Raw genomic sequence first — 9,978 nt, 5'->3', positions numbered from 1 at the left:
AGTTCAGAGTTGGGGCTCAAGCCACTTGGCTCTTCTGGGAGAAGCCCAGGTCTCCCCCTAAGGAAAGGGGGTGCCTAGGCCTCACTGCAGCTCTGCTGTGGAGGGCAGGGGCACCTTCAGCCCAGATCCGAGGTGTTTCAGCCCAACTCTTGCTTTCCCAGGGGTCCTAGCCTGTCAGCAGCAAAGCTGTTTGCCTGCACACCTCTGGTTGCAGGGCTGAGGTTTGTGCCTGCAGGCAAAGGCACCAGAACAAGCTGAGAATTTCCTCTAAGGACTAGCTTCATGGAAGCCATACCTACAAGGATGCAAATACACATCAGACACAGGCTTCAAAGAGATACGGACTCTCAAAAATTGTTCTTCTCAGTCTAGGGAAAGGAGAACAAACGCATTTGCAGCAGGCAGTACCGTTCAGAATGACCACAGGTACACGCTTACGCTGGAGATCTACTGCCAGGCACAATGCAGCAATACAAAAAACAGCTCAGGTACATTTGGCAGTCTTCATTTATTCAGCTTAAACAAAGATTTATATATTTTTTTCTTAAAAAATAATCAATAAATAAAACAGACATCACTGAGGAAACACTATATTGAGTGGAGTACCATCAGGGACATTAAATAGAACCCCCACCGCAGCTTAAAGTAGCTCTCCACACCACAATGAAAGAACATTTTGTAAGGCCTAACTGTTCACAAGCGAGACTGGCTGTTCTGTCCGAACCTTCCCGTATTTATAATGCCCTATTCACGGATGCAGGGGTTGTCATTCTCTGTCGCACAAAACACTACTGTTGGAACCAGGCCTTTGTACGGTATTTGCTTGCCATCACTGGCAAAAGTGCTAAAATCATTTCTCCAGTCTTACAGCAAGAGGGATGCTCCAAAGCAGCAACAAGCCCTCGGGACCAGGCTTGGGGGGGGTTTCCCTGCCCTGGCATTTACTGCCAATCCCGTTTGGGATTTCCCACTGAGTGCTAGCCAGAGCCCCACTAATGACAGGGTTACCTCTGCCCTGTCACAAACCATGGGGTTGGGGTTTGGGTTTTTTTGAGTCAGAAAACAAGTAATTATCCTGAAAACAAAGTCAGTTATCAGCTAAAGTGCAGGACCCCTGCAGCAAGAAGTACACATCCATTTTTAGACTCAACATCAGCTTTAGCATAGCCCGTAAGGATTCTCCGCACAAATAGTAACAAATTCAGTTTTGGGAAATAGTGCCTATAAAACTTTAGGGACTGTAACATCACCAGCGAGGTTTCCTGGGAAGACCAGGACAAAGGCCCGTTCTGTATCGCTAATTCTGCATGAGAAAAGCATCCCCCCTGCCCCAGCTACACCATCCTTCCATGAAGTACAGGCAGGAGCACTGTCCCACAAGCTGTACTTTGGCTACCAAGAAAAGAAGCACAAACCTTTAGAAAAATACAATGCGAGAAAAAATTTGAGATAAAAATATAGACCTTTGGTTAAAAACCATCCCTTTAACAAGAGTCCTTTGTAACTCAGCTAGAACAAAAAAGCTTCACTGAGACTGAACAGTAGTAAAAATCAGTTGTAAGCGCTTATTTCCTAACCCAGAGGACCCTTCTAAAATGTCAGTAAGGTTTTTTTTTTTCTTTTGCAGGATTTACACATTTGATGTTCATTATTTATAGGGATCATTATATTTGCAGCAATAAACTATATAAGTTTGTCACGAAGAGAACGTTTGTAGCACAAGCTCCTCCACCAACAGTCTTTTTAAAAAAAAAAAAAGCAAAAAACAAAACCAACCAAAATCTAGAAGTTCTTAATTAAAGAACCGCTGAAACATGTAGTTTTCTTCAGATACCGAATAGCCAAACTTCTTATAGAAATCCACATTTTTTGGCAGACACTCAAGTGTAATTTTGTAACAGTTCAGTCTCTTACTTAGCAACGTCAGGGTGGACGTTAATCTGAAAAAGAAAACCAACCGTTAGAAGAAGCAGCCCCGAACGCCAGATCAATTAACGTTTAATTGGCTGAAGTTACCAGACCTACAACACTCAAGTTTTACAGCGCTCCGTGTTTTCCTTCACTGCACAGGGCAGTTGCTATCCCAAGAAAAACAGAACCAATTTTACGTTACTGTTTTAAGAACCTCTGCTTGCGCTCCGCCAGCTTGCGATACCTTCTGGCTAAACTCTTTTTAACCCAGCTGGCTGGGGAGGATCTGCCCTGCAGCTGACCCGCAGAGCTAAACCCCTGCTCTCGGAGGTCTGGTGAGCTGTCTTTGCCCGCTGGTTCGCTGGTGCCCATCAGCGTGGCAAGGCGGCGGGGGACAGAATCCAACCCGGTGAGGGCTCGCTGCCCTGCCTGGCACCGAACGGCAGAGGTGGCGAAAATACTTACAGTTTACCAAGCTGCTTTCCTCTGCACTCCCCGCTTACTACTACATCTTCTATCCTTCCTCTCTGTGAAAATACAGGCAAGCGTTAGTCGAATGCAACACTGCTGTGCTAGTTTCCCTGCTGCGCCACATTTCACGCTTGGATTTTCTGTTTAGACACAACTAAGGACGTGCTCGTAACGCCCCTTCCAGCAGCCGGCGGGAGCTGCGGTCCCACCACGGCCCTTCCCCGCTGGGGGGTTTGTGTCTCTCTAGCTCCCTGGTTTCACACGTCTGGCTGGGAATCCATGGCAGCGAGATCCTCAGCCATCTGCTCCCTCAGAACCAAGCCTGACTAGTTCAAAAGCTCGCTGGGAGGGGGAACGAGACAGACATCACATTGCTCTTTTTCCTTCAGAAAAACCAAAGCTTCCTTTTACTATTGAGCTGAGCGTCCAAGGATGGGAGATATTTTTAAAACGCCTTTGTCACCAGCTCAGCAGAAGGTACTTCATCACACAGTAACACCGTAAACATCTTTTTCCTCACTTTACAGCTGCAGCGAGAGAATATACCTTTGCACAGGAGTGAGTGAACTTATGTTCTATAACCAGCGTTGCCGTAGCAACAATCTGTCCAAGATTTGTGTCTTCTACGACAGTAACGTAGTAATCGCCAGATCTCTTCATGTGCTCAAAGGTTTCTGTTGGGAGCAGACAGAGAGCGGAACAGTCACCGTTAATCTCAGATTAAATTGCTGTGAAGTCTTTAACACTTGCAACAGATTCTGAACGCGGATCACTGCGGGGGGTTCAGGATCACAAGGAAGATGTGCCCAACACCCCGGAGTCAGACTAACCCAGAGACGGAGCCAGGAAAAAGCAGAAATTAAACAGAGGCCTTTTCCTCAGCTGCCAAGAGAACCCTCCTTCCCCAGCGTCTCTGCAGACGGGCACTGCGATGAAGGTGGCAGTACTTCTAAGTCTTCCTACATCTCAGTCCAAGCTCAGGACACTGCTGAGCCATGATCAAAGGCAAGCCTCTACCTCACTACTGGCGCTGCAATAGTTCAGCCAAAACAAGCCATCACCCCGGTAGTCCCTTCTGCCAGGTATCTAAAGCTCAGTCTCAAAAGCAGGTATACAATTTAGGCCTGTCCCAGCCAAGACGCCCTTTGGCATAGCTGCAACTGGATCCAATGCCGAGTGCCAAAGGCTGCCTTGGGGGACCTGAAGGAATAAATCCCTCTGGCATCGGGCAGTCGGGAGCCTCACACCCCAGGAGCTTTGCTGTCAGCATCAGTATCCTCTGGTTCCCAGCAACCTCTGTGGAAACGCCAAGAAATAACGATATACTCACTGATAAACTGCTCTGGGCTTGCAACTCCAGTTTCAGTCAGCTGACCCAGAACCTTAAAAAAGCCTGTTATAAAAGAAGCAGGGGGAGGTTAAAAAAAAAAAAAATAAAATAAAGAACAAACAACACCCTCAGTGAGGGACAGAGACACACAATGAGCTCCAAATAGCACAGAACGACGCAACACGGCTGTTCGGAAAGCTAACATCCCCGTGGCACCATCCAATTCAGCTGTATGTAAAAGCCTGCGCTCTGCGTGTTACAGAACTGGGCTGTAAGCTTAAAAATCAAACTCCTGCCTTGAGCAACGCCGAAGGATCAGCTAATGCATCAGCAGCAAACTGCAGCTTGAGTGCAGGAGATGCATACATTCAAGAAAGAAAAGTACAAGCCTGAAATTACGCGACGTTAAGCTGTATGTTCAGCCCAACCATTTGGTCCAAGTTACAGAACTGAGGAAGTCTCCATGCACCAAGAGTAACAACGCTGGTTCACTTCTAATATTAAAGGGAATGAACAACCGTGCTCCCTCTCTAAAGCTGTGGTGAATAGGAGGCTGTGGATTGTTTGAAAGATTTGACTTGAATTTTAAGATTGGTTTTGAGGTTATTGAAACAGGAAAACCAATTTTGAGGGTCACCCAACACAGCACCGATCCACAGTGCCGAGCGCTCAAATTCCCTGCTGATAAAAATAACCCACATCAGATGAAACGAGCAATCCTAATCGATTGAGAGATCATGCAGAAATACTATATATTATCTAGCTCGGCACCCAGCTTTCGTCAGTGATGATCATTAAACAGGATTCTACCTCGGTTTAAATCAGCTGTGCAGAGCGGTCTCAAAACTAGGCCATCTCCTGGATCTAAAGGAGAAATAGCAGGAGAAAACGTCGTCGTGTTCTCACTCCAGTCAAGTTCATGCAGAATATTTGGGTCAAACATCGGCGTGTCGTCAGGCATCACGGTTGCAACAGGCATCATGGCTGCAACAAGTGTTCTGGAACAGAACGCACAGGGGTAAGGAACATTTTGGTCTGCTCTTGGTTTAATCTCTATCTGCCCTGGTTGTATCACACCTTGTGATGTTCCTGAGGGATGTAAAGGTGAATGAAACCAGAAACGTTCACTTTATCTGCAACTGAAGCTACTCAACCTTCACCAGACTAGGCCACTGGGTTAAAGCAAGAGCATGCACGTTATCTAAAGTCAACTCATGTGGGACTTTTGTGTTCATCTGGGAAGTTTTTTTCTCTTGGAAAAAACCAAACCAAAGCAGGTAACACATTGCCTAGGATGTTTAACCTCTATAGCCCTCTGAAAAGGAAAGCATCTTGCACTCCCTAACGTGCTGTTTCCCAGTACAGAGGAGATCAGTTGCGTTAGCGTTCCAGTTCAAACTGGCGGTAGAACAGTACGCTTCTTTCATAGAATCATAGAATCGCTTTGGTTGGAAAAAGACCTTTGAGATCATCGAGTCCAACCTTTAACCTAACCCTGCCATCCCACCACTAAACATCATCTGTTACCAGGGAGAAGAGGCCGACCCCCTCCTCACTACAGCCTCCTTTCAGGTAGCTGTAGAGGGCGATCAGGTCTCCCCTCAGCCTCCTCTTCTCCAGACTAAACAACCCCAGTTCCCTCAGCCGTTCCTCGTATGACTTGTGCTCCAGACCCCTCACCAGTTTTGTTGCTCTCCTCTGGACATGTTCCAGCAATGCAACATCCTTCTTGTAGTGAGGGGCCCAAAACTGAACACAGTATTCGAGGTGCGTCCTCACCAGCACCGAGTACAGGGGCACGATGACTTCCCTTGTCCTGCTGGCCACACTATTCCTGATACAGGCCAGGATGCCATTGGCCTTCTTGGCCACCTGGGCACACTGCTGGCTCATATTCAGCCGGCTGTCAACCAGTACCCCCAGGTCCTTTTCCGCCGGGCAGCTTTCCAGCCACTCTTCCCCACACCTGTAGCGCTGCATGGGGTTGTTGTGACCAAAGTGCAGGACCTGGCACTTGGCCTTGTTGAACCTCATGCAGTTGGCCTGGGCCCATGGATCCAGCCTGGCCAGGTCCCTCTGCAGAGCCCTCCTCCCCTCCAGCAGATCAACACTCCCACCCAGTTTGGTGTCGTCTGCAAATTTGCTGAGGGCACACTCAATCCCCTCATCCAGGTCATTGATAAAGATATTAAACAAGACTGGCCCTAGGACTGAGCCCTGGGGGATGGGAACAGTCCCATCACGTAGACATTGCGTATCTCGGCCGAGAGGCACCGCATCATGCCTAGGAAAACACAGACGACACGACAGCCTGCACGCAAGGCTTACAGCCCGTGCTGCGCTTCTCACGCGGTCACGTTTGCTCGGAGTATTTACAAAAGCTCACGCCACCCCAAGCTGTACAGCACAGCGCCTCGCTGTCCACTAACAGGTAAAACGCAGGGCTGCCAAGATGACGGTGAGACACCTGTTAATGATTAAAGAGAGATGTGGGAATCACGTATTATTCGGAATTAGGGATAGGAAGAAGCAAAGGGGTGTATTTTCCTAATTGCGGGAAAAGAATTCTTTCTTTGTCACCTGTGGAATACCTGGTCAGGTTTCTGGTGCAACCAGAGCGTATCACAGGAACCTCTCCTGAGACTAAGTGCTTTCTAAATCTTCAAATTAACTTAGCTGCACCATAAAGATACAGTAGTCGCAGACTGGTGGACAGGCCCAAGGAACATCAGAAAGAAAAAGGTATTTGGGATGAATAGTTTTCAAAATAAGAGATCTTACAGCCATGTTAAGCTGCCCAGAGAAAGTACAGAGGACCTTAGCTACAAAGCATCTCAGCGTAACTGCAGCATGCAAGCCTCAAAACTGAAGGTGGCTATGGAAACCCAACTGAAAAGGCTTCTTTAAAAAAAAAAACCTAGCACAAAAATCTTATTTTATGCCACCTGCTGGTATACACTGGCCCTTAAATCCCCATTCTCATCACAAACTTTCATGAAAAGTAAAAAAACTGCTGTTACAGCAATTAAACAGCAATACAAATTCTCACCCTGCGTGAATTTTCAAAATGAAACAGTGGGGAAAAATGGAGTGTAAAGAAAAACATTTCCACAGAAGGGAGAGTCAGAAGTGAGAACCCAGGGCTTCCGAGTCCCAGTCCTGAGCTCTGGCGACCAGATCGCGCCGATGTGTGGAGGACGGCAAGCCCATCGCCAGCATGTTCATTATGTCACTGCTAAGCAAACCTGAGGTCTCCCTGCTTCCAGCAACACGTTTGGTACCTCTGCTCCTAGATCTCGATTATTCCAACGTTGCCGTTACCCTGTCCCATTACAAAGCCTTCCTAGAATTCGCAAGTTTTCATAACAACATTCAAATAAGCGTCCTGCACAGAATAAAATAAATCTAATTCATTTCAGCTCAGGGTTACAGACTACCGAGCACACACAGCAGCAAGAAAAGCACACGAAGGAAATAAAATTTCTGATGCTCTTCAAGCAGTTAGTGACAAACCAAGAGTTATTTTTCAAACTACACCCAGCACAGCTGGAGCAGGGAGAAGTTTGAAGCGTCATGCATTTTCTGGAGTCAGGAATAGGAGTGACTCAATTAAAAAAAATAAATAAAAAATAAAAAAAAGCATCAACGTACGGCGAGGAAGAAGAGCTCCGGCCTGTTTCGGTGGGTGGCCGGTTTCCCCTCGGGCCTGCTGAGCTTATTCCGAGCGCGGGCCCCGGTGTGGCGGAGTCAACCCCTTCCCTGGGGAGATTATTCCCATGGTTGACTCTTCTCATGGTGAACAATTTCCCTCTCGTGTCCAGTCGGAATCCCCGCAAGAGCAACTTGTGTCCATTCCCCCTTGGCCTCTCCATGGGACTCCTTGTGAAAAGAGAGTCTCCATCTTCCTTGGAGCTCCCCCTTAGGTGCTGGTGCGTGGTGATGAGATCCCCTCGGAGCCTCCTTTGCTCGAGGCTGAACAAACCCAACTCTCTCATCCCATCCTTACACAGCAGGCTTCCCAGTCCTCAGATCACAGAATCATAGAATCACAGAATCACAGAATCATAGAACGTTTTGAGTTGGAAGGGACCTTTAGAGGCCATCTAGTCTAACCCTCCTGCAGTGAGCAGGGACACCTTTAACCAGATGAGGCTGCTCAGAGCCTCGTCCAATCTGGCCTGGAATGCTTCCAGGGATGGGGCCTCCGCTAAATGGCAGAAGACCATGGCGAAGACCTCTTCCTGCGGCCTCGCCTGTCTCCAACAAGGGACAAGCTCAAGCGTTGTGGTCAGGCCTTCACACCCCATTTCCTGAGTCTTGTCCGTTCAAGGACATGGGTGAAAAGAGGCCTGGAAACGCTGAGGGCGGTGGGGGTGGCTGCTCAGGACTGGTGACTGCAAGGACGGACCTGCTTGCCCATCCCTAAGGGCTGAGGGGGAGATTTGGCAGCCAGGGGGCTCCTGGTTCTCTTCCTGACGCGGCCCCTGCCTTCCTGGAGCACCCCAGGCAGAGGTCCCTGGCCCCAAAGGGCTGCTGGTGGGCACTGCTCAGCCTGAGCTCAGCTCTGAGTGGAAGAGCTGTAGGTGCGCGTGGGCTGTGTGAGGTCGGTGTGTTTGGAGATGCGACACAGGGCCCTGTGGCCCCTGCTGGGGAGACACCAGGGCCTGCCCTGAGCCTCCGAGACTTCCATGGAGCACAGCACCGTGCCCTCGCTGGCATGGCCATCCACTGCCGCCTTCCTGTTGGAGAGGGTCACCCGCTGCAGAGATGGGCCCGAAAGGCAAGGAGCCCTCCTGGTAGCAGGCTGAGGGGTCACAGAATCCCAGAATCCCAGCATGGCAGGGGTTGGAAGGGACCTCGGGAGATCACCCAGTCCAACCCTCTTGCTAGAGCAGGTTCACCCCGAGCAGGTTGCACAGGACATCGTCCAGGCGGGCTTTGAATATCTCCAGAGAAGGAGAGTTCACAGCCCCCCTGGGCAGCCTGTTCCAGTGCTCAGTCACCCTCAAAGGGAAGAAGTTCTTCCTCACGTTCAATTGGAACCTCTTCTGCTTTGGTTTGTGCCCACTGCCCCTCGTCCTGGCGCTGGGCACCACTGCAAAGAGTCTGGCTCCATCCTCGTGACACCCACCCTGAAGATAGTTGTACATGCTGATGAGATGCCCTCTCAGTCTTCTCTTCTTTGGGCCAAACAGTTCCTCATCTTTCTTGAACCGGGGAGCCCAGAGCTGGACCCAGTGCTCCAGGTGGGGTCTCAGCAGGGCAGAGCAGAGGGGGAGGAGAACCTCCCTCGCCCTGCTGGCCACGCTCCTCTCAATGCACCCCAGGATGCCATTGGCCTTCTGGGCAACCAGGGCACCCTGCTGGCTCGTGGTTCCCTGACAGGGTTTGGCCCCTGAAAGAAAATCCCTCCACTTCCCTGAACTGGCATCCCCCTGGGAGCGAGGCGGGTGGCCAGGGAGCAGCAGGGTCCCTCAGCACAGGGAGCGGGGGTCCCTCAGCGGGGTGTGGGGAGCCCTGCTCACAGCACGGGGTGGGGGGCATTGGCTGGATCATGCCTCCCCCTCATCCATGTTTGCTTTCTCTTCACAGCTTGGCCAGGTTTTTTCAGGCGGATGCGTTTCCTGTAAAGATTTTGGTATTTGTTTTGACTGACTGCAGGACTTTCTTCTGGGAGAAAGGTAAAACGTGAGGCCAGTGAAGCTCCCCACAGCGCTTTTCGGAAACTGCAGATCACTGGGCAGCTCCCAGGGTGTAATTGCTGGCTGCTCTTGCCTACATTTCCCTGCGTTTTTACTTGGGGTCTGGCCTCTGGAGTTCCTCTGGGAAGCTGGTTGGTGGCTTTGGAGGGCTCCTCTCTCTAATCCAGAGCTGGCGACAGCTCAGGAGGGGCTCACGGGTACCTGTGGAGGGGTGGCTCAGATGAAAGGGCAATACAAAGCTTCCTCTTTCTCCTGAGGAAGCACAGGTGGCAGCACCTTTCCGCATGAAAGCATCGCTGCCTTTGATAATTTTCATCTCGGGGGGAATTGTTTTTGGAGGCTCCATCACTCGCCTTGGACAAGACCTGCTGTCCTGTGCTGGGATGGGCCTTGTTCAGCCTCCAAGGCTGGCAGGGGGGCATGAGGTGAGGATTTTTCTTCTTTTTCAATAAAAAAAACCCAAATCAACAGAGGTCATCTTGAGATACTTTTATAAATAGCTGAGGCCAAGGCACGCATGTAGCATGGAGCAGGAGGACTGCTGAACACGGTTATTAAACAATG

The 9,978-nt window shown here is 49.8% G+C and overlaps 1 protein-coding gene across 1 annotated transcript; it reads right to left on the bottom strand.

Annotated features, from left to right (window-relative positions):
- Positions 1 to 603: 603 nt before the first annotated feature.
- On the bottom strand, positions 604 to 4,818 carry GNPNAT1 (glucosamine-phosphate N-acetyltransferase 1). The gene is made up of 5 exons (XM_009644616.2): positions 4,523 to 4,818; positions 3,713 to 3,775; positions 2,929 to 3,056; positions 2,377 to 2,438; positions 604 to 1,940 (listed from the first exon to the last, which is right to left on the bottom strand). Exons 1-5 carry the CDS (start codon positions 4,692 to 4,694, stop codon positions 1,793 to 1,795), a joined length of 573 nt encoding a protein of 190 aa, XP_009642911.1. The 5' UTR covers positions 4,695 to 4,818; the 3' UTR covers positions 604 to 1,792.
- Positions 4,819 to 9,978: the final 5,160 nt, after the last annotated feature.

The sequence above is a fragment of the Egretta garzetta genome, unplaced genomic scaffold, assembly GCF_000687185.1.
Source record: "Egretta garzetta isolate BGI_Z169 unplaced genomic scaffold, ASM68718v1 scaffold1628, whole genome shotgun sequence".
NCBI lineage: Eukaryota > Metazoa > Chordata > Aves > Pelecaniformes > Ardeidae > Egretta > Egretta garzetta.
The sequence above is the reverse complement of the archived record's forward strand: the minus strand, read 5'-3'. Positions and strand labels throughout refer to the sequence as shown.